The sequence below is a fragment of the Perca fluviatilis genome, chromosome 8 (assembly GCF_010015445.1).
Source record: "Perca fluviatilis chromosome 8, GENO_Pfluv_1.0, whole genome shotgun sequence".
Classification (NCBI taxonomy): Eukaryota; Metazoa; Chordata; class Actinopteri; order Perciformes; family Percidae; genus Perca; species Perca fluviatilis.
The window spans coordinates 36279147-36303086 of record NC_053119.1 but is presented as its reverse complement, the minus strand read 5'-3'; the positions used below and the strand labels follow the sequence as shown (position 1 = coordinate 36303086).

General features: G+C 40.8%; 1 protein-coding gene across 1 annotated transcript in view; it reads left to right on the top strand.

Annotated features, from left to right (window-relative positions):
- The window catches only part of sf3b3 (splicing factor 3b, subunit 3), a 31252-nt gene extending 7634 nt beyond the window's left edge, over positions 1-23618 (top strand). Inside the window, exons 9-27 of the mRNA XM_039808894.1 lie at positions 33-136; positions 372-537; positions 655-750; positions 3208-3280; positions 4174-4325; positions 4753-4908; positions 5322-5477; positions 6083-6226; positions 6829-6951; positions 7327-7481; positions 7906-8080; positions 10856-11061; positions 12333-12489; positions 15838-15963; positions 17236-17448; positions 17656-17754; positions 21788-21931; positions 22102-22206; positions 22304-23618. Of these exons, the coding sequence (XP_039664828.1) occupies positions 33-136; positions 372-537; positions 655-750; positions 3208-3280; positions 4174-4325; positions 4753-4908; positions 5322-5477; positions 6083-6226; positions 6829-6951; positions 7327-7481; positions 7906-8080; positions 10856-11061; positions 12333-12489; positions 15838-15963; positions 17236-17448; positions 17656-17754; positions 21788-21931; positions 22102-22206; positions 22304-22444 (2691 nt within the window). The 3' untranslated portion in view covers positions 22445-23618. The remainder of the gene's footprint in view (positions 1-32; positions 137-371; positions 538-654; positions 751-3207; positions 3281-4173; positions 4326-4752; positions 4909-5321; positions 5478-6082; positions 6227-6828; positions 6952-7326; positions 7482-7905; positions 8081-10855; positions 11062-12332; positions 12490-15837; positions 15964-17235; positions 17449-17655; positions 17755-21787; positions 21932-22101; positions 22207-22303) is intronic.
- The last annotated feature ends 322 nt before the right edge of the window (positions 23619-23940 follow it).

The following is a 23940-nucleotide window of genomic DNA, read 5'->3' as shown; positions in this document are numbered from 1 at the left end:
TGTGTATTTAAAAGTGGTGTGTTGTTTCACAGGTCACAGAAATCAGGCTGAAATACTTTGACACGATCCCTGTGGCAACAGCCATGTGTGTCCTGAAGACGGGCTTCTTGTTTGTGTCTTCAGAATTTGGAAACCAGTAAGTCTTTGTCATTTGTCAGCATCAAATCTTCTTCCATCCTTATGTTATTTTGTATTTGTAATTTCTATTTGAGGGAATACAACTTTCAACCATTTTGTACGTTTCTTTCTGGGCTTCAAAACCTTCAATTGGTGTAAAAATATCTCCAAAGCCCTGCTCAGAATTCCTGCCTGCTTTTATTTCTTCTGTTCTTTTTTTCCTCATGGAGTTCTACCTACTTTGTTTCCCTTAGTTACCTTTACCAGATCGCCCACTTGGGTGATGATGACGAGGAGCCTGAGTTCTCCTCTGCAATGCCACTGGAAGAGGGAGACACCTTCTTCTTCCAGCCCCGCCCCCTCAAAAATCTTGTGCTGGTGGACGAACAGGAGAACTTATCACCCATCATGTCCTGTCAGGTCAGTGTGTGTGTTTGCGTGCACCTGTGCCCAAACAATTGGGCCTCCCATATACCTGGGAGCAGTATTTCTGTAATAAAAAAAGCCTAATTTGATTTATCTTTATGTTTTGAACAGATTGCTGATTTGGCCAATGAAGATACACCACAGTTGTATGTTGCCTGCGGACGAGGACCCCGGTCTACTCTGAGGGTCCTTAGACATGGATTGGAGGTACACACACGCACTTAACAACATAACATGCATGCAGGCAAAGACACTGCTGGCTGAAAAGTGATGAGTTTGTTCATGTCTCTTCTCTGAATAAAAGCTGAAGATTCTGTCAATCACTCTGATTTCAGCACAAACAGAATCTGGTGTTTTCATATCACACACCGTCAACCACTTTAAGCTTTCGTCACTCGCTGCTTGCAGTCATGGCACCAAACAATTACTGGTTGTATGCCTGGTTGGTAGACATTTCTGGTACAGTACAGATCCTACAAGACCTGCAGCAGAGCTTTTAGAGAAAATGGTTTTTCTCCAGTTAGGTGTTCTGAGCTCAAAATGCTTCAGTTAGATTATGTTTATATACTCAAGGAAACACTATCAAATGTCAATATGGACACACACGAATGACAATCTGCAATCAGTTTCATGTGTAACACTAAATATATGTGTAATGCGTATGCATAATGTAATGCTCCCATACAGCAGACCAAGACTGACTGACAGGGTTGGGTATCATTTGGATTTTTACGATTCCGATGCCGAACCGGTACTTTAAAAAAAAAATTCAGAGTCCTAAACCGATGATTGAAAAACAAAAAAATGGCATCAAAGAGAGGCTCTTTTATAGTTTTTTTATATTTTTTTATTTTTTTAAATTGAAAATTATTTAAATTTAACAATATATTAACGTTTTTAAAGTACTTAAATATATAATAAGTAACTAAGTCACCTAATTTTTATGTCCGTTTCGGAGCGACGGAGGGACTGAGAAGTTTTACTGGCTTATCAGTGCTAGGCTTTTTCCCCCCAATAACGTCTTTTCCCTAAGCAAGCATTTTTGACTGAAATATGTGATGCTAAACTGAACCATATGTGCCCGAACCAACAGTTCGGACTTTTTATTATTATTATTATTATTATTATTATTATTAGAGTTGAGCCGGATACTCGGCTGAAACGAGTATCCGGTACGGATAAAGCACTTTTGCCGAGTACGAGTATTATACGAGTAATACGAGTCAATATCTGTGCTCGGATTGAATAAAAATCCTCATTGGGTAGCTGACTGTCTCTGCGTTCTGTGATATGCTAGTAGTCACAGCGCCCCTCCCCTACACACATACAGATTTATTGTGTTGCTGTGTGTCCCGCTCTGCTCACTCACACACTGAACACTGAGAAGAGAACAGATCGCTCTCTCTGTTTTTTACTTCGGTTTGTAGTACTTACTTATTAACCAGTAGAGTTCTGGTAAACGTGGGGTTTGTTCAGACATGGTGCTTGGTAGAATGTGTCTCGCGTTGTGTCTCTGCCTGTCGGAGATTTTTGTTCTTTTTTAAACCGTCAGCTGGCGGAGTTTTTTTTTTACTTCACGCACAGTGTCTGACACTTTCTTGCTGTATTTCATAAGAAAAGGAAGTAGTGGTATAAAATTATATTACAAATTAATTCGCTAAACACACATGCACACTCTCTCTCCCTCTCTCTGCCTGTCATCGGAGGTTGTTTTTTTTTAAACCGTCAGCTGGTTCTAACCAGTTTTTTTGACTTTACGCACTGAGTGTCTGACACTTTCTTGCTGTATTTTATAAAAAAAATAAAGGTAGTTGTATAAATAATTTTACAAATTAAGCTACACACTCACACACACACACAAACTCTCTCTCTTTCTCTCTCTCTCTTTCTCTCTCTCTCTCTCTCTCTCTCTCTCTCTCTCTCTCTCTCTCTCTCTCTCTCTCTCTCTCTGTCTCTCTCTTACTCTCACACACACACACACACACATACCTGGTGTGGAAATAAAAAAATTAAAAAAAAGAACCAAAAAAAAAAAATAATCACACTGATCATAAAACAATTAAAAGTTAAAAAAGAAAGTTATGTTGAGTATGAAAACTCTTGTTCATTACATTTTACTTCATAATTGCAAATGCATGTGTTGTATTCATTGTTGCAAAACTTGTTCTGTATATAGTTCGTTTGTTATTGTGATCAAAACCATTGATCTGAAGCTCAATGCTGATGCTGTCATGTAAATAGTTTTCTAATCAGCAATAAATATAACAATTTCTGATCAACCCATATCAATTGCATGCTTAAAATAACATACCGATCAAAGCCCCGCCCATTTCAAGACAACCCGACCCACTTCCGGGTTAAATCCCGCCCACTTCCGGGTTAGGCCCCGCTCAGTCCGAGTACAGATACAGATACAGATAATTCATATGGTAAACAGATACAGATAATGCTGTACTCGCTCATCCCTAATTATTATTATTATTATTATTATTATTATTTATGTTTTTATTTATTTTTTACGCAAAACGTTCCATCCCTACTGTAGGGATAAGCTGTTTTAATTATTGCATTAAATGTGATATTTTATAAACATTAAATCCTCTTTTCTTCCTTTTTTTTGTATTTTGTTCTTTCTCTACTTCCTTCCCTATCCGTCTCGATCAGGTATCCGAGATGGCTGTGTCTGAGCTGCCCGGTAACCCCAACGCTGTGTGGACAGTACGCAGACATGTGGAAGGTAATGCTTTTCCTGTTTCAAAATGTAAATTTGCTTTAAGAGAGGTTGTTTTTTTCCAACCTCTCTTAAAGCAAATTTACATTTTGCAGTTCAGGTTCAAACCATGCATCGGGACAAGAATCTTCAGGTCATGTTACTTTTGTTAAATGTAATAATTCAGCATATGTTATGTATTGAGTGCAAACCAATTTAGTCACATCAACTTCACTTTGTTTAAACTGTGAAATCACACATAGTACTACGCCTTGTATTTAAACAATGCTGCTCAATTCTCCTCTGGTTGAACAACTTTCCCATTGTCATAAATATAAACCTGTGCAAGGCTTTAAGCAGATGTGCAAGACCCCATCTGACTGTGGGAAACACATTAAAGGTTTTTTTTAGATAAATGTCACCGAAAGTAGGTGTGTATTACAAGTTTTACTTTATTAATGTGAATTATGCTTTTAGTGGCCAGTGCTAATTTCCTACAAAATCAACCTGCTTATGTAGTGTCTTTACCATGAGTTTGTCTTTGCGGTCTCTATTGGCTCATTTCCACTGCATGTTACCGGCATGTTATGACTCATAGTCAAGCTCCTGCCAATAGCACCTGCAATTTTTTTTATACGCTCGACCCAGATGTTAAATATGGCAGCCCGCAAAACCCTGGCGTGGTCAATTGATAAAGTGCAGATGTTCCTCTGTTTATGTGGCAATGAAAGGATTCATGGAGCAACAGTCAATGTTGCGTTGAAGATGATGTTGAGCCAAACCATGCAGTGGAAATTAGGCCCATCTCTGCTCATTGCTTACTTTATTCATCAAATTCAGCCTCAGCACAACTCCCATCAGCGTTATTTTTCTAATCAGTGCTTCTTTGTCTTTGTTTGTCTATTCCTTTTTTTCATCAGATGAGTTTGATGCCTACATCATCGTATCTTTCGTTAACGCTACTCTGGTTCTGTCCATCGGGGAGACTGTAGAGGAAGTGACAGATTCTGGATTTCTGGGAACAACGCCTACTCTCTCCTGCTCACTGCTCGGTGAAGACGCCCTAGTGCAGGTGGGTGCAATGTCAGGGTTTTCCCTGCCATTATAAAGCCTAGGCGCAGCCCCTAAGCGTTTTTGCGCCCACAGCACGGGGTCTCTCCCTCTCCTCTCGTCAGTAGGTATGGGGCAGGCAGGAGGACGCCGCAGTGGTGGGAGTTCAGTTGTAGTGAGTTTTTATGGTTACGTTGACACGCTCGCTCTGAAACTTTCTCTGGATTGGATCTTTTCAAAGTGTGAGAAAGTGGTGCATTATAGTAGTAGGCTACAAGCGCCATAGCTCTCATGCCATTCAAATGTTTTCTATGGAATCTTATTCAGCCAAGTTGTTTCCCTCCCCTATTTACTAAGACCTATTATATAAGATTATAATAAAGCAATCAACAATTACACCATCCTACTACTTACTTTCTAACCCATTTTCCCTCTGCTTCTCTATACAGGTGTACCCAGACGGTATTCGCCACATCCGAGCTGACAAGCGTGTGAATGAGTGGAAGACTCCTGGCAAAAAAACCATTGTCCGCTGCGCTGTGAACCAGCGTCAGGTTGTTATTGCACTCACTGGAGGGGAGCTGGTCTACTTTGAGATGGACCCGGTAAGAAAGTAGATAGTTACAGTATTTCATATCTTATGTAACTTCAACTTCATTTTTTTACAAGTCACAGATGGAATCAATGGAATCTCAAAAAGAATTTCAGGGTCTGTCTGTGTTTTTACAACATTTTCACACCGGTGAACGGAATGTCTTCATTTAGTGAGTCACATGAAACACTCAATACTTGAAAAACTACAACCTTAGATATAACTGCACAATTAAAGTAAGGTCTACAACACGCTCTGCAAAAATGAAACATTGAGCTTTACATAATTTGTATTTGCAGAACAAAGTGACACATTTAAATGTGACAAAAGGAATATTAAAGACAAACTAAATCAATCTCTGGTACCATAATAAACACAGGACAGTATTAGTAATACTGCTCCTTTCTTTGTCTCCTTCCTCTCTAGTCTGGCCAGCTGAATGAGTACACAGAGCGAAAGGAGATGTCTGCAGATGTGGTTTGTATGAGCCTGGCCAATGTTCCACCTGGCGAGCAACGCTCGCGATTCCTGGCCGTGGGACTTGTTGACAACACTGTCCGAATCATCTCCCTGGACCCTTCGGTATGAAAAGAAACACTAGTTTGTAAATTAAATAGACCACTCAGCACATAAACCAACAGCCAGCACCCTGACACATTACAATGTGGGGAATGTAATGTTACTGTCAGTTGAAGTACTGTTGTATTCATACTATTGCCTCAGACTTAGCAGTCTTGCTAGTGGTGTTGTCCTTTTCAAGTGAAAAAAAATACAGAATTAATTGAATGATAATATAACCTATTTTCAAAATATATGACAATTTTGCTGCAAACAAGGATTAAGTTAGGACTCGTGAGGTGCAGCTTAATGTTTAGGTAAAAAAAAAGAGGTGCACTTGAATGTTGGATGGAAATTCCATCAGACGGCTTCAGTAAATACCACATCTACTTAATCATGTGGAATCGGTACTGACATTCACTGGTTGATTGTTCCAAAAAGCTTTTAATTAACCAAAGCAAGTAGATGGTTGATTTCCAATGTCCATACCACTTAATGTATTAAAGGGAGAGAACCTGTTATAACTAAACTACATAATCATGTGTATATGTGTAAGTGAGACTGTTTTGGTTGTTGGCAACTTTCTGTACGTTGAAATAGTCTTCCCTCTGAATCTCTATCACGTTTAGGACTGCCTGCAGCCGCTGAGTATGCAGGCCTTGCCAGCCCAGCCAGAGAGTCTGTGTATTGTTGAGATGGGAGGGGTCGAGAAACAGGATGAACTTGGAGAAAAGGGAACCATCGGCTTCCTTTACCTCAACATAGGGCTTCAGGTATTCTTTGTCATTCACCTAACTGATTGTTTTTAAATCACACCCCTGTAAATGCGCACATAAGACAGATATAGCCACACTAAATGTTTGCATCGGCTCAGATTGATCTACTACTTACTCTGATAGATCTAATCTACTACTACTATCTTAGAGTAAATGCATGTAACACAAGCACGCTTGGTCATTACAATGAAGAGCCATTAATCTACTTCTATAATACCATTAGAATTTTTATCCGTTTTTTTTTATTTATGATATATTTGAATATTTAATGCTCAATTTCAGCTTATTAATATTTACTACACTACTTGGGCTTATGCATTGCCAATGCCACTATCAGCGTGTGGTTATTGTTATACGTTTGTCACATTATCTAACAAGTGTAGTGAAGCAGCTCTGTTGAAAAAGGTAACCGTACTCTGTTAGCACAATGACAGCATGTTTGATAGCACAGCTGAAATATCATAAACAGAGTAGCCTATATCCACGACCTTCCACTTCCAAGATTGCTTTCGGCCGGATGTCCATTTTTTAAAATTTTTTTATTTATTTAAATTAACTCATCAACTAGTGTGTGTGTGTGTTTTGATCCACTTTCTCAGAACGGTGTGCTGCTGAGGACTGTGCTGGACCCAGTGACAGGTGATCTGTCAGATACCAGAACGCGCTACCTGGGGTCGCGACCTGTCAAACTCTTCAGAGTCCGGATGCAGGGACAGGAAGCTGTATGTAACTCATAGTCAACATTTTTATACAATTAATACACAAACACAAATTATTTCAAATAATGCTGAAATAACACCAACTTATTTACAAAATGATACATCATCAGTTTGCTCTCATAAGTATGATAATACAATTATTTTTAGCTGGTGATCAGACAAAGAACGGAATCTTAAAATTTTAAGCTCTAAGGACATTGTAGTTTTTGTCATTTTAAAGGGGAACTACGCCAGTTTTCCACATTCACAAATGTTATTCCTATGGTCTAAGGCCAAGTCCATAAAGACAAAAATCCCCATTTAGGTGGTGTTCCCTTTTTAAACGTCAAATAATCATGTAATTAATCAGGAATTGTCGGTGTCTCTACTCACTGACAGGTGCTGGCAATGTCCAGTCGCTCCTGGCTGAGCTACTCTTACCAGTCTCGTTTCCATCTGACCCCTCTGTCATATGAGACTCTGGAGTACGCCTCTGGCTTTGCCTCCGAGCAGTGCCCTGAGGGCATAGTGGCCATTTCTACCAACACACTGAGGTATGGATACTGTAAATACACATTGTAATTGTGATCCTCAGCCATGAATTTATAGTGAAAAATATAAACACAATTATTTCAGCTGTGCAGTGGCTGTTCAGTAGTACTTTTGTAGTAAAGCCATTTCAAGTGCAAACCTTCCAGCATTTGCTCTGTATTCGCATCAGTAAATACAAACTTGTGTTATATAATACAAATAAAGCTGTATATAATGAATGCACCACATTTCCTTATATTGTACTACACCTTCTGTCATGATGTTGGTCTTACAGTCAACAACAAGTTAAATGTCTGGAACAGACAGTTCAGCTCAGTGGAGAAGCATAGATCCAACTTCGCAGCTCAGCTGTACCCCTCCAAGTTAAAAATGATTTGTAACCGTCTCTCCCTTCTCCTCTTTTTCTTCCCATTATCTGTCTGGCAGAATCTTGGCTTTGGAGAAATTAGGAGCCGTCTTCAACCAGGTGGCCTTTCCTCTGCAGTACACTCCCAGGAAATTTGTAATCCATCCGGAGACCAACAACCTCATTTTGATCGAGACGGACCACAATGCATACACTGAGGCAACCAAAGCCCAGAGAAAGCAACAAATGGCTGAGGTATGAAGTGCAATGCCAGGGGAATTATGGTGTAATGATCCTACTAGCAAAACTGAACTCTGGTATCTGACAGTAATACATTTATTAGAGCAGAGAGATGATCTGTTGTCAGAGCTATTATTATGCTCCCAGTTTAAAGCTTAAAAAGAAGGACTTGATCATTTGTAGCAGACACTTTGCTTTTGTCCCTTTTTTGAAGAGTGGTCCACTATCATTCTGTGAGTTTCCTGTGAGGCATGCTTGGTTCTATCAAACTATACTAGGGCTGACCTGGATGCTTTGAAGCTTTGATCGTTGCCATGGTAAACTACGTCCAACCAGTATTCAAATTAGAGCTGAGCGATTTGGAAAAAATCAAATATAATAATTTTGACCAAATACCCCTACCGATGTTGTGGCGATATTGTAGGGTTGACAATTGGTGCTTTCAAAAAATATTTACACAATGAGAGTTGAGATAAATAATCACCAGTAATGTGGATAGAATGATTGAGAAGGTAAGGGAGGGAGGGGCTGGGGGTGCGTGTGCGTAGGCCGAGGTGTGGCACTGTCCCAGGTACTGAAATCAATAGACAGAAAAACATGTCATGGCCTCCCTGACTTCATCCTGGCGCCTGGCCTGAACTATCACCTAACCTTATCAGCATCGAAATGGAAAGTTTGACCATGTGAGGGCTAGCAACTCTGCTGCAACTATTTTCTGTAAACGTCTCTGCCGTCTGTCAGCAGCAGCAGAGTGCATAGCGGCTGGCTGAGTGTCGGGCTGGGCAATATGAAGAAAATCCGATATCACAATTGTTTTTACCAAATACCTCGATATCGACATTGCGAGAATATTGTAGCGTTGACAATAGGTGCTGTTACAAAATATTTACATATTTTAGAATAAATAATCATCAATAATGTAGATAAAATGACTAAGTGGGTAAAGGCAAAATAATAGAACAGCTAGAACAGACTGGTAATTTTAGAAAAGTGTATTACTTTACAGTAATGCAGCCTTTAAAACCAGGAAAAGACATATTACGACATTCAAAATCTAAGAGGGTATCTAGTCTCCTATTATGATATCTATCATTTCGATATATTGCCCAGCCCTAACTGACCGATACACAGACAGCAGTTTACTAAACTCAAGTTAAAGTTAATTGAACTAAATCCTCACTCACCCGCCGGCAAAAGTCTGTAGATTGATGAATGGCTTCAATGGCGTCTTCCGTTTGCCCCTTTTGCATATTCAGTGAAACGAGCCATTACCCCTCCCACCGCCAACTCTTGGTCACTAAACAACAGACATAGATTTTTAGATTGCAAATTTGTTGTATTAAGCAATGGAGCGGATAAAAGTGTATGTGGTTTGTACATTCACAAAATCACCTCAAGTGACCAAAACTGTTTGTCACATTGTTTAAGATAATGTTTTTTTCACAAATTCCAGCACACTTACACTTTACTAGTTATTAAAAAAAAGTACAATCATGAAATACATTCTACTTGGATATCATTGTTGCCGAACTTGTGCTTAATAAAAAAAATAAATAAATGGTACTGCTTACATTTGTTCAAATTGAGTTAATAATATCAGAGCATGCCAAATCATCTGTGTCTCTCAAAATACCCTCAGACCCCAGAGGGTTAACGGAGTCAGACGACACAAAGTAATAATGGCCAATAAATGGCCTAGTGTCTGTGGCAGGGCCTTTGATGCATGCTGTAAGCCAGACCTCCTTTATGAAGATTGATTGGGCTAAGAGTAGGGGTCAGCAGATAGGGCCAGTTTTTTTTAACACTGTTCTTTGCGGTATTACACAAGTTTACATAAGTAGGGAAAAGACACTGGCCTATGTGTTTTGTATTGTTGAGGGTGTTTCCCTGTTTTATTTTTATATGAACCTCAAAAATTCAGATTTTTGAAACTGGTAATTCTTTTTGGTGCCTGCCATAGTTTCAGTGTGAGTCATGGTGTGCGCAGTAGCCCACTTAAGACCTGTAGCCGCTGTAAACCTAAACCAAGAGTTTAAACAGAATTGGACTGTCATTAACTGCTTGATCAGGCTAATTCAGCAAGGCGGAAGGAAAAAAACATGTCACTCAAAACAAAAGAACAGTAATGAAAATGGGGTTTAAAAAGACAAATGGATAGAAGTATTCTATCTCACCATTGTTATTACCAAATCAATGTTTGAAGAAAAGAGATACCGTGTTTAAGTTAACGATTTTAGTTTTTTACCTGCAAGTTTAATTTCAAGGATCCAGGATCTGTGTGTAGCAGTGTAGCCGCGTGCATGGCATGACGAGACATGACTCTGTCCACGTCCCCTTCAATAACCTGCTTAGCCAGACATTTATACACTCCTGGGAAGTGTTACGGTCAGGGGCATCCTCAAAAGCAGCAGCAGTAGTAGTAGTTGTTGTTCATTCAGTAGTCATAAAACAATAATTATAAACATATCGTGGTAAACTCAAACAGTAAATAGTGACTGAAAAGGCTTAGGCTGAAGCAAAAGCACCAACCATTGAATCATAGTTTTAAAAATGCTGAAAAACCAAGGTCAGGTTACAGTTTGATTGTATTAATCACATAGCCTAAAACTTTTCCTGCTGACTCTGTCATTGCTTTTCTTCCCTCTGAAAATCTCTAACTTATAAAGGCTGTCTGTCGCGCTTGGGGGTCACCACATGCGCCAAAGACTTTACGAGCACGCTGTTGGTCAAAATGCTGTGGTATCCCTTTCAGCTAACCTGCTGTGTTCTTTGTTGCTGCTGCCTTTGTAGGAGATGGTGGAGGCCGCTGGTGAGGATGAAAGAGAATTGGCTGCTGAGATGGCCGCTGCCTTTCTCAACGAGAATCTCCCAGAAGCCATATTTGGTGCACCTAAAGCTGGAGCGGGACAGTGGGCCTCGCTGGTGCGTCTGGTCAATCCCATACAGGGTTCAACACTGGACCAGGTGCAGCTGGAACAGAATGAAGCCGCCTTCAGGTAAGCAGGTTCATTTCCATGGCTCTGTACAACTGGAAAAGTACATAATCACGGTCAGATGATCAATAAATGAAAAGGCAGATGGGTAGCAAAAAGGAAAGGGTGTAAATCAAACCAAAAATAAGGCTCGTTGCCATATCGTCTAGGGCAGGGGTTTCCAACTCATTTTCACAAATTTATATAAATTTTATAACTAAAATGCTAGTTAACATTAGTAATTAAACTAAAACAGGTAATGTAAGTCGAAACTGCCTGCGAGCTTCTCCTGTACTGTACGGTAATTTGTCTATTATGAGACAGTAAGTTGCGTGGTTATGACACAATTGTTAGCCTATTTTTACAAAAGCGTCTGCTACGGAGCCATAACGTGAGATACAAGGTAATGGAGCCTTTTACGCATTGTCGTGTTTCTTTAGAAATAAACAATGGACAAATAGTCTTTAAACGCTTCAGATGTAAAGTTATTCGCTGTCAAAGTGACAGTGAACAATGGCTCCATAGGAGGTATGCGTTATGGAGACTCGCTTACCCCCTTGATCAGTGCCCACGTGAAAGTGTCTGCTCTGCTCTGTACAGCAGAGTCACAGCACAGAGTAGCAGGCCAAGACTGACAGGATGATGGCGGAGGATTTGGTATCAAAGTAAAAAGCAAAAGTGCAGAATCGGATGATTTATGTCATTATATATTTATATAGTTTATTATAGATTTCAGTGTGTTTTCTTGCCCGATTTGCTCGTGGAGAAGATAGACCAGAAACTAGATCGCCAGAGGACCATTTATCTCCGCAATTATGGTCTGAGCCGCCCAATTGGTTATCATCCTATTGTCTCATCCCGGCGGCTGCCTAAGTGGGCAGCGCGGCAAAAGCTCGTCTGGAGAGGCACAGCTGTGGTGCGTTTGTGGTGTATCCTGGTTCACCGTTACATCCCTAATAGTCAGTCGATCATACAGTTGCACGACTTTATCATTTTCCTTTCCTGCAGTAACTGCCTCCCTGCACTGACAGCAAGCACACTAAACATAGTTGCAACAGAAATAGCGTATTATTATAATTATCCCTTTAATTTCTTATACATGTTGAACATCAAATGTGTAACGTTTTAGTGGTACTGATGCTCTGAGGAAATATTTCTGTCGTTTCATTTCTGTGTGGGACATCTTTTATCATTTGTTCTTAATTCTCTATCTTTTTAACTGTTTTTCAAAAAATGGCACGAGCCCATATCTCACAACTCCTGTCTTTACCTTTCATGCGTTTGATATTTTTCAGCGTTGCGGTGTGTCGTTTCCCCAACACAGGAGATGATTGGTATGTTCTGGTGGGTGTTGCCAGAGACATGATTCTCAACCCTAGATCAGTGAGCGGCGGCTTTATCTACACCTATCGGCTCATCAGTGGAGGGGAGAAACTGGAGTTCGTTCACAAAGTAGGTTTGACACTAAACTGAACTTGAATGAAATCTGTACGCTGCTGTAAAGAGAACTTCTCTTTTTGTCAATATTTTTTCTTGTATACAATAATTTTTACATGCAAACCACTAGATTGCAACTTACTTACAAAGTTACTTTCAAACTCACTCATTCACATACAGCCGGCAACACAAAGTGGACAACTTAACATTTATTGACTGCAGATGGCGCAAGTGCAAAACAATCGCAGCTGCTGTTCTTTCTTTGCCTGAAGTGCATGCTTATACGTTGTTATTATGTATCTTGCTAATAGGTGAAGCAGGTTGGACTGGTACTGCAGATCCACAACCTGTAGATCTGCAACTGGGCGATTTCAGCTAATCCTGGTTTCAAAGTTAAAGTGACAGTTCTGTGATTTAAAGCAAAAACTGCACAGTGCAAGGGCGTGAACATTAAATGTAGCCAATGTGACTGACATACTGATGTCAGACACCTGTTTATAAATGTTTCTTTGGTGGACTCACATTGAATTATATAGCTAGCTAGATTACCCGAGTTCGTTATTTGCAAAAACAATTGAGACACAGCCAGTAAAGTGATCCCGACTGGTCCTGGCTAACGCCGCCATGATAACCCTGCTAATGTTACCGGAGGACCAGGCATGCGGGCCACGGCTGTTTACAACGTGTAGCCTGTTCAGCGGCCATAGCTGACAATGGTGATTTATTTTAAGTCAAGGGATGGGTGGGCTGTAAATCGTGAAGAGAGGATCGTGAGTTTGCCGTGTGTTTAGCGATTGTTGCCGTAATTCTAAGCCAATAAAGTCGGGTGGAGAGGACGGCAAGGTAGTGTTATTTTTAGCTGTTCCTACCGTAACTCTGAGTCGAGGAAGTGTGTCTGTCCGTCGGGTTGAGAGGACGGCGAGGTTGTTGTTTTAAGCGGTTCCTACCATAATTCTAAGGCAAAAAAAGTGCGTCAGTTGGGTACAGAGCTCCACGTGAGCACAGGCTTTTATGACTGTCAGTATAGCCAGCGTCTAACGTTAGCTACTCGGCTGTGCTGTAGAGTCATGTCTGGCTATGTGAGACAAGCGTCTAGCAACATTGTTGTGGATGCTGCTGTCTCAGCCTGGCAACCTCCGTGAACTTCCCGTCTGGGGAGGAGGGGGCTGGGGGCGACGACTCTCTCCGGTATTCTGAATTTGTACTGCAGTAACTATTTTAAACACTAGCTGTCAGTATTACATATTGCACCTTTAAACACAGATGTTACTGCCCCTGGCACCACGCTCTTCTCTCCGGGCAATTCCCCAGAAACTCAAACAGGGTGGACGCCATCAGGGTGAATCCGCCCACATGCGTTTGTTACCTGATGTGGATTAACAAGGGAAGTGAGTCATGAGTGGTGTCAGCCACTTCTTTTTACGTTAGAGGAATTTCCCAACCACTTAACCAGATCAGATATTTTAGATGAGTCTATCTGGTCTAAACTTTTTTTACCCAAATCATTCATACCCACATTGACACACTCGGGTACAATATGTTAACACATTTATGACTACAGACCAATATCTGACCACAAACACTGTCACACAGAATACACATGTATTTTCGTGTGCATGCTACAGTCAACATTGGCAGACACTGGCGATGTGTAGAGAGCTATTGTTGATTATTATTGTGTTAAACGGATGTAAAAGGAAAAAAAGAAACCGTGACTCAGTTTGCGATCTGATGGCCGAAAAATTATCCCAGTGTCAAACTGTCACTGAGGCGACTTTTGGTAATGGGGCAGTAAAAGTCTACAGAAGTAGGCAACCTTAAATCATCATATCTTGTGACCTTAGTTGTATGTCATACCCCTCTCTCTCCTGCCCCGTTTCCAGTATGCCTCACCCTGTCATCTGTCTGATAAAGGTCGAAACGTGTCAAAACATTTTTAAAAGTTAACCTCTCTCAGACAGAACAGCATTTGCATCAGTAAAAAAGTACATTTGAAAGACCTCCCACTGCAGCCTTAATGGAAGAGTATTTTTTTTAATTTTTATTTATTTATTTTTTTAAACCCTCTTCACAGATAACTCAAAAGATTTGCATGCCCTAAACAAGATCCAAAATGTTACTTTTGCCAACCGGAAGAATGTCTTCTTCACTGTTGAATCGGAGCTAATGTGAAAAGGTTAACCTCCAATCTGAAGTGAGTAGGTTGTAAGGGATCAGCTACACAGTGACCAAAATGGAGTACCATCCTTTTTTACCGTCTTACCATCTTTTCACCATCTTTCTTTTCACCTCTAAACATGCCGGTTATGTCGGGCCTGTGTAAAGGCCTTAGAAAAAAGCAAAGAGTGCGGTCTTGAATGGGCTTCTCTGCTCACCTGGACCTCATCCATATTGATCAATAGACACTTAGACAAGGCAAAACCTACTGTAACAAGGCACTCTAAGTGATTCTCCAGACACATTTGAACTTGTGACCACAGTAATCTTGTTTAAAAAATATTTACTAAAATGTGGCAAATGCTTTTTTAATACCTACCTTAAAAATAAACTGCTGGATTTGTTAAGATCTATGGTAATTGTCATGATATCCAATCTTTTATATTTATGTCTAAAATTCAAGGTAATGGTTTTTAAATTAAATTTCACCTTTGCTTTTTGATTTTCATTTCTTTCTTTAAAATCTGATTTTAAGAATTTAGTAATTTAGTATAATTTGGTACATAGACGGATTCTTTATTGTCCTTTTCCAAAGAAATTTGTTGCCACAGTCTGAGACTCACATAATTAAAAAAAGATTGCTGCATGTTTGTCCGTTTAACTTCTATTACAAATTACCTTAAAGTCTTCCCAGCGGGGAGTGAAGAAGAGGGACCGCAGGCTCTGTTCGGTTCTGCTGCTGCTTGAGCAAACTGTCTTTGTTGTGGGTATCATAGCAGAGTAATCCGGTTTCCCTTGTAGAATGACAAATAGATTACAGCCGCCTGCTGGTATGGAGAATGATATCCTCTCACGCAGGCGCAGAAGGTACGTGGTACTTGGCCGTCGGCTGTAGTCTCTGCGGTGAGTTCCAGTGCTAATTTTTTGGCAAAGACAAAGGCGACGTGGGCCGAAGAGAGGCAGAGCCACTGTCAGCCGCCACTAGCGTCGGGCCATCGGCTTGGTGTGTCAGGGCATTAACGCCTTCTTGAATCACAGTTATGACCTTAAGGGTGGTGGTGGGGGGGCTCTTCTACCTCTTAAGAAATGTGATCAGTTACTGTTTAATCAAAGCTGCTGCATCTCAACCTAATACAAGTAAGTGTAAGTGTTACCTAAAATGATCTGATTAGCTGGGGTTAATTATTTCTGTGTTTTGATTGGCAGACCCCAGTAGAGGACGTGCCTTTGGCCATTGCTCCGTTCCAGGGACGAGTCCTGGTGGGAGTTGGGAAACTGCTGAGAATCTACGACCTGGGCAAAAAGAAGCTGCTTCGCAAGTGTGAAAACAAGGTAAGACCAGAACCCAAACACACACAATTCTAGGCACCTAATGTGTTCTGTGAGGTCTTGATGTGAATGTGACAGTCACATTGTGTGTTAAGCAAAGCTGCTCAGAAGCCAGTGTGGTCAAATTAGGTTTCTCAATCTCAAATCTACCTGTATTAACCACATTTCTCTTAACTTAATGTGATAAAAGAAACTCTATTACAGGTAAATCCAAAGCTGTACTACTTCTTTTTTTTTTAAGAAGCTATTTAAGCCAGTAAACTACAGTCTGTGGGTAACCTCAGTTCATTTGTAGATAAATAACCTGGAACTCTGGCTTTTCCCTTCTGCAAAGATGTGCTTTTCTGACCATGCACGGCCGCCCTGGTTTCAATAAGTTGAATTGTTTAATTAAATAATGAGTCTCCTGCTCTTCCGCCTCTTCCTTAATTCTGCAGCATGTCAATTTAAAATGAATCGCAGCGAAGGTGCACGGTCCTGTAAGGACAGAAATAATGATCTGTCTATCAAAGTGCCTGCTTTTCTACAAAGAATAAACTACCTTCAGCCTGGGTATTTTTTTCTCCAAATATCAGTATGATAACTGAAGGTCACATCCATGTGCATCAGTGTAAGGGTGTGTCCCTTTTTGTTTGCTGAGGCTTTGTGTTTAGGAGTTAACGGTTATGTCATTGACATAGTTGACACAGTTGTCAAGATATACATTTTAGAGTTTCTGAGCTGGTGGTGAAAATGTGCTGTTAAAAAATAAAGATATAGCAATGTGACGTTGACATTGCTGGTTTATGGTCTGTTTAATAAAAATAAACAGGCTTTGCAAATATTTGAGGCAAGATGTGATTTTGCCATGTTTTTGAGGTCTTACGGATATTTTTTTTATTTATTTTGTTATACAAAGAAAACTGAGCAGGCTACCTGTAAAAGCATGGTTGATGTACAGCTCTCTTTCTGCCCAACTGTTCTATTGTAAACCAGATTCATGATTGGCATTTTAATTGATCCCACATACACACACGTGTATGTGCGGCAGTTGTGGACTGGGTGGACTGTACCCAGCTGAGGCTTGTACTTGTTTTTCTTACCGGTTTGGTTCCTCCCTTATTGGTTATGTCCTTCAAAAATAACCAACAGGAACAATGAACAGTGCTGCAAACTGCAGCTCGCCGAACAGGGCTACATCACATTGTGTTTTCCTTTGTCCAAACAAATGAAATTTCCCTCCACAGTATACATGTGTCATGACTTTTGAGTGGACTTTATTGCTCTCCTATTTAGCACGTTCCCAACCTGGTGACTGGCATCTATACCATTGGCCAGCGTGTGATTGTGACGGACGTTCAGGAGAGCCTGTTCTGGGTTCGTTACCGACGCAACGAGAACCAGCTCATCATCTTTGCCGATGACACCTATCCCCGCTGGGTGACCACGGCCTGTCTGCTCGACTACGACACCATGGCCTCTGCTGACAAGTTTGGGAACATCAGCATCGTAAGTCTGGGGACACGAAGTGTTGGGTGTGTGCGAATACCTGACTTAAACTGCAGAGAGTAGGCACAATTACCTCTTTGTAGCATTTGACTCAAAAACATCAACAGTGATCGTAACCCCAAAAAAACAACTTCTGGAGCCCAGTAGGACTGACGAGCTAAAGAAATTCATGTCTTCATGTCTTCATTTTCTATTTCATTTTCTCAGGTGCGTCTTCCCCCCAACACCAGCGATGATGTGGATGAAGACCCCACAGGGAACAAAGCTTTATGGGACAGAGGCCTCCTTAATGGAGCATCACAGAAGGTAAAACCGTCATTCGTCAAACCGTCTGCCCTGTGAGGCTTCCGAAATTCTGCAAACAGGTCACGCTTACATCAATCTAAATTTTTTTCCCTTTTATTTGTCTGTGGTAGGGCTGGGTGATACGGAGAAAATCAAATATCACGATATTTTTGACCAAATACCTCTATCAATACCGTAACAATATTGTAGTGTTGACTATTGGTGCTTTCACAAAATATTTACACAATGAGATTTTTGCTAAATAATCATCAGTAATGTGGACATTTACAACAGTCTGGTAAGTTCAGAAAATGACATCACTTTGCTGTAATGCAGCCTTTAAAACCAGGAAAAGACAACACTTACATATGCCATATTACGATATGACTATCTAGTCTCATATCACAATATCGATATATTGCCCAGCTCTAGTCTGTGGTTTTTAACAACATAAAAAGAAACCTCTAGCATACTGTAGGAACCAGAGATACAGATTCCCCGAATAAAATGCTTTCTCTATTTCACCGGTCATGCCAGCATATGTTGTTGCGGTGTAGAGGTCTTCAACTTGACATCATCCTGACAGAACATGTCAGCCTTAGCATGTTTTGTCCAGGTTCAGGCCAGTGCTGAGGGTTGGGGCCAGAAATAGAAAAATCACCATGAAAATCAAACATTATGTAAGGATGCATTGATTACAAAAAGTACAGATCACAAACACAATTTTGGACCTAATGATGATATAAAAGCCAATCAAGCACGAGACTAGGCCACCAATGGTCTATTCCTCAGCGTTTTTGTGCGCGACAGGAATGTAGAGAACAAAAGTGAGTTTTGATGTTGAGCCCAGGCGGCGCTGGTTTGAATGATTCAGGCCGGCTCCTGCTACCGCCAAAAAAGTCAGGCCTGTGCACTCTTCTGCCTCCTCCACTGTTCTGACCTCCAACTGCCGACACACAGAGACACAACACACATGCACATACACAAAGTGCATAACATCCTCAACCACAAGTTTAACCTACTCACAGATGCAAGTGTGTATACACACACACACACACTCATCCCATATTTAAATTCTGGTCAAAAACTGTTTAGGTAGCAGATAGACTGGGAAAGTCCCTCAAATTTAGACATGAGTTGCTCCCAGTTGTCATTGTGATACAATGTTTGTCAGCTATTTCTGTCTCAGTGCACGTTGATTGAGAATTCGAAAAAAAAAAAAAAAAAAAAAAAAAAAAAAAAAAAAAAAAAAAAAAAAAAAAGAGAGAGAGAGAGATCTGGCTGGATGAACTTAATTATCCATACATTGCTGTGAGCTAAATGCGGTCTTAAATTAAATTAGATGCATTCCACTTTTATTTGATTAATGTATCTCAAAAGATCAAGGTCAGGGAGACAGAGCTGTCTGTTGAGTAAAAGGCAAAGACTGACTGTCTTAACCCCAAACATCTGTGTGTGTGTGTAAGTGATTTCTGTCATGATGTTTTAAGCTGTCTAACGGGGAGTCCTTCCCTTCCCCAAGGCTCCATTAGCCTTACTTTCCTCAGCACTTAGGAAACAAAAAGCTTCATTCATAACATTGACATTCAACTTCTAAATTAACATTTAAATGCTGGCCAGCTTCTCTTTTTTCTTTATCGCATGTCTATTCATTCATTTCCGACTCTTGTGATCAAAACATTTCCAATAACTCCAGAGTGTAAAGTCCAAAACTCAAAATGTAGGGAAAAAAGATAGACGTAATCATTTCCAAAATTCTCAACGTATTTCTATCTAACGAATTATTCTGCTTCAACCCACATTTGTTGGCGTTTTAGCCAATCATAAACAACATTTTCACTGCGGTCAAAAAAAGCGTTTGCTCTCCTGCTTGCCTCACACAGAGAGAGGCACGCACCTGTATTAACGGGCTGGTCTAGAAGCAATCTAACGGCACCATAAATGACATTTCTATAACCAAATTGAGGTTTAAAAAAAACAAACATTTCGGGTGATGTCATAAAACATGATGACAGACATTCAAAGCCTTATTTGAAAAAACCTGGAAAAGTTATGGAATTTGAAAAATGCAAATTCCAGGCCTGGAAAGGTTTTGGAAAGATAAATAGACCCAGAAAGTTTTGGAAAAGTTCATGGAATTTCTTTTTAACACAGCATAATAATATGTCATTAATAAATGTATTTTCACATCTATTTGGGGAGCGATATTATGAATCCCACTATGAACTACATAAATTGTCAATCATTTTATAGTTACTGAGGGTAAACTTTAACACAGATTTTTATTCTTATTGTATAATGTCGACTGACATTTTCAAGAACACATAGCCATGGAAATTTGCCAAAAAGTCATGGAAAGGTATTGGTTAAAATGCGTATGAACCTTGATTCAGGGAAAAAAAATACTTTTATAGATGCTTTGAATGTAAAAAAGTGGCATTCGGTTCAGCCCTTTGTCTCATATCTGTGCTATGGGGTTTATGTTTAATCTTGAGAAGGGCTCATTAATCCCTCTCAGGAGACGACGTTGTTGCTCTCATCCAGACCTGTTGTTTCACACCAGAGGGAAGCGGAGTTCTGTACATTTCTGTCTCAGTTGTAGAGGTTAGATTCTCAGCCCAAGCCCGAACTGGACATTTCCCGCCACTATCCTTGGGCCGGGCCCTTGATCAAGCATTTGTGTTTTTGTTTTGTTTTTTAAACCTTACTTTATTAGCCTAATTGGTCGAGGAGAAAGCAATGCCATAATCATGCACAGCGTCTCCTCCACTAGCACGCATCACACCGGGCCTGCTTGGGCTGCTTGAGCTTAAGTGCACCATGGAGCTTGAAGATGTAAAGAAAAAAAAGAAAACCAGGAGAATTAGCCTACCTTTTGAGCAAGTTTGGAGGAAAGTCGGAGGTATGGAAACATTTTAAACAAGTCGTGGGCAGTGACAACATGTGTTGGCTTCGTCGAGCGCATTAAGTGCAGCACGCTGCTCGCCTATGACAGCAAAAAAAAACGGGGACGATGAACGGACACATGAAGCAGGCTCGCCATGGCAGAAAAGATGATAGTCAGCATCAATGTCCTCTTTTGTTACTTCTCCAAGTATACCCCTTCTAAACAGATTTCTGTAGTTCAAACTATTCTGAATTGTAGTTGAGAACGTCAGTTATAACAGCACATGTATTAAAAAAAATGTCGGGTTTAAATCGGACTCATAATTCCAGTTAATGTGTCGGGCGGGGCTTGGACGCAACGTGCACAGGCTCGGTTAGGGTCGGGCTTGATTTTTTTGGGCCCGATCTAAGCTCTACTCAGTTGTCTTTCTGGCGTGTATTCTTGGTCTCATGGCATCAGTGTCATGTATGTCCTGAATGCGGTTTACTCAGACCAGTACTGTGGTTTTATTGCCCCCGAATGCTGCCTTTGTATCCAGGGTACATCCTGACCTCCCATATGACCTCTAATTATTGGCAAAACGGTTTTTTGATGATTATTAGATTTGACAATCCGGACAAATTTCCTCTAAGCAGAGTATGACTGTGTCTTCTTTGTGACCTGTGTACAGAGGCCACTGTTCATGTACTTTATACGTACATGCAGCTGTTAGGAGGATCTTGGGACCTGCATGGCTTCAATGACCCATCTGCTGTCTTATCATATGATCTGACCTGATTCCTCCTTCACTGAGCTCCTTGAGATTTTCCATTAGGCTGCCACAGGCCCTCATATTCCACTAATCAGAATAATAGCCCAATCAGAATAAAAATGCCTCTAACCACCTCATCCGGAAGTGACCGGCCCGATCAGAAGACATGTGTGTGTGCATGAGCAGTGATTGACACGCAGTTAGATGTTCTTTAAAATGGGCGCTCAGGAATTTCTGTTCCGTGAGGGTGAATACTAGACATAGACTACTTTGACAGTAATTGTTTGGGTCATGGCGTACTTAGTGTCCTAAATATACAAATACAGTTACCATTACACACTAAACTATTATCTATATAGATATATCATCTGTTTGTGTCTGGCTGACGTCTTTCTCTCCCCTCACTGTCTCTCCAGGCTGAGGTGATAATGAACTACCACGTAGGAGAGACGGTGTTGTCCCTCCAGAAAACCACTCTGATCCCCGGGGGTTCAGAGTCCATGGTCTACACCACTCTGTCTGGAGGCATCGGCATACTGGTCCCATTCACCTCGCATGAGGTAAACACACACACACACACACACACACACACACACACACACACACACACACACACACACACACACACACACACACACAGAGACAGACACACACACACACACACACACACACACACCTCTCAATTTCGTTTTTCCTCATGTCTCGCTCTATTCCTTGTCTTTTTGTTCAGGACCATGACTTCTTCCAGCATTTAGAGATGCATATGCGCTCTGAGTTCCCTCCACTGTGCGGCAGAGACCATCTCAGCTTTAGATCCTACTACTTCCCAGTGAAGGTTGGTATTTTTCAGATGTGGATATTTAGCATCGCAGACTATTAGAAATCAATATTTCATAAATTTGTTTTTTGTCGTCTCGGTTTTTTCTCTCCAGAATGTGATTGACGGAGATCTCTGTGAGCAGTTTAACAGTATGGACCCTCACAAGCAGAAAAGTGTGGCGGAAGAGCTGGACAGAACGCCACCCGAGGTCTCTAAGAAACTGGAGGACATTCGCACTCGCTACGCCTTCTAGGCGTACACCTTCATGCAGCAGGGGTGCACGGAGACACACTCATGAGTAATATTTCACACATGCAAACACACACACACACATATACAAATCCTTCTTTTCCGCAGTATGCCTCTGTTCAGGACACAGATTGACGAACACTTATGGATTGTTATATGGTTGACTGTGGGCAGACACAATCCTTAATACATGGAAACATACCACAAGCTGTCACATGCTTGTTATTTCCCATACGTTGCCCAGTTATGATGCAAGTCACATGCGCCTCTTTGCCAACGTAAATACCTGGAATCAAAACTAAGTGTGTGAACATACACCCACACAACATTGCCGTAATCCCCCGTACGTACTTGCCGACTCACTTACTGAGAATTTTCTTACATTTTTCACACCTCCCCTGTGCTGTTTTCAGCAGAAACCGCACACACACAGCGACAGCATTACATGGAAACATGGCAGTTCAGCGCTCTTACATTGCAAGATTGCAGCTGTGTGAACAGAATTCACACGCACACCAAAATGTGTGACGAATAACTCTGCACCCTAAGAGAACACACACATGCTGACCCCAAGAAGGGGAGGGTAGTTACGGACGGTAGAAGTCAGGCTTCCTGGACAGAAGACACTTGAGGCTGAGAATATTTTTAGTGTTTTTATTTAGTAAGAAGGTGTATTTCAGTTTGTGTGTCCTCTATCTTTGATCTTAGCTAAATTAAATGAGCATGTTTTTGTATGGTATGATTTGTTTAATGTGTATTGATTACGATTATGTTATGATGCATATACCATAGTCCACAATGGTATTGTTAAATCCTAGCCCCTCGCCCTACCTGTCTGTCTGACAACATGTTGGCCCCAGGCTCATTAAAGCATATTGCTTACTTGCAACTGGGAAGCAAACAGAAGCCACCGACTAACCCACTCGAAGCCTCAGGCCACAGTCGAAGCAGTGTTGCCACACTGTGGCATTAGACGCCGGCTGAACTCAGACTAAATAAGTGGGTGGAAGAACACTGAAGGTTTGCACTGGGTGGTGTTCTTCTCAGTCCTGTAAATTCCCAACCTCAGCCACAGGCACAGACATAGCATTCCTCAGTAGTCACTGAATTTCGGGGTTTTTGGGATGGGGGCAGTGGTCTGTTTTTGTAAATAAAGTTGTTTTTTGTGCTTTATAATACCATGTGTTTGTGTCATTTCCTGCCACTGTGTGTGTGCAGAACCATCACTCAGCCAAAGGATTCATGACTGCATTTTTCTCAATAATTAACACATCAGAGGTCCAGTATTAGGTTTTGTGATTTTGTCATGGTGTTAGCATAGGAATAAACGTTATATAGCTTAAAGTGCCCATATTATTATTATTATTATTATTATTATTATTATTATTATTATTATTATTATTATTTTGTGTCTCTGGTGCTTTCACACGCATACAAACTTGGGGGGGAAAACCCAAGTGAGATACGGTTTCTGAATGTGTCCTGCTTTCAGTCTCCGGG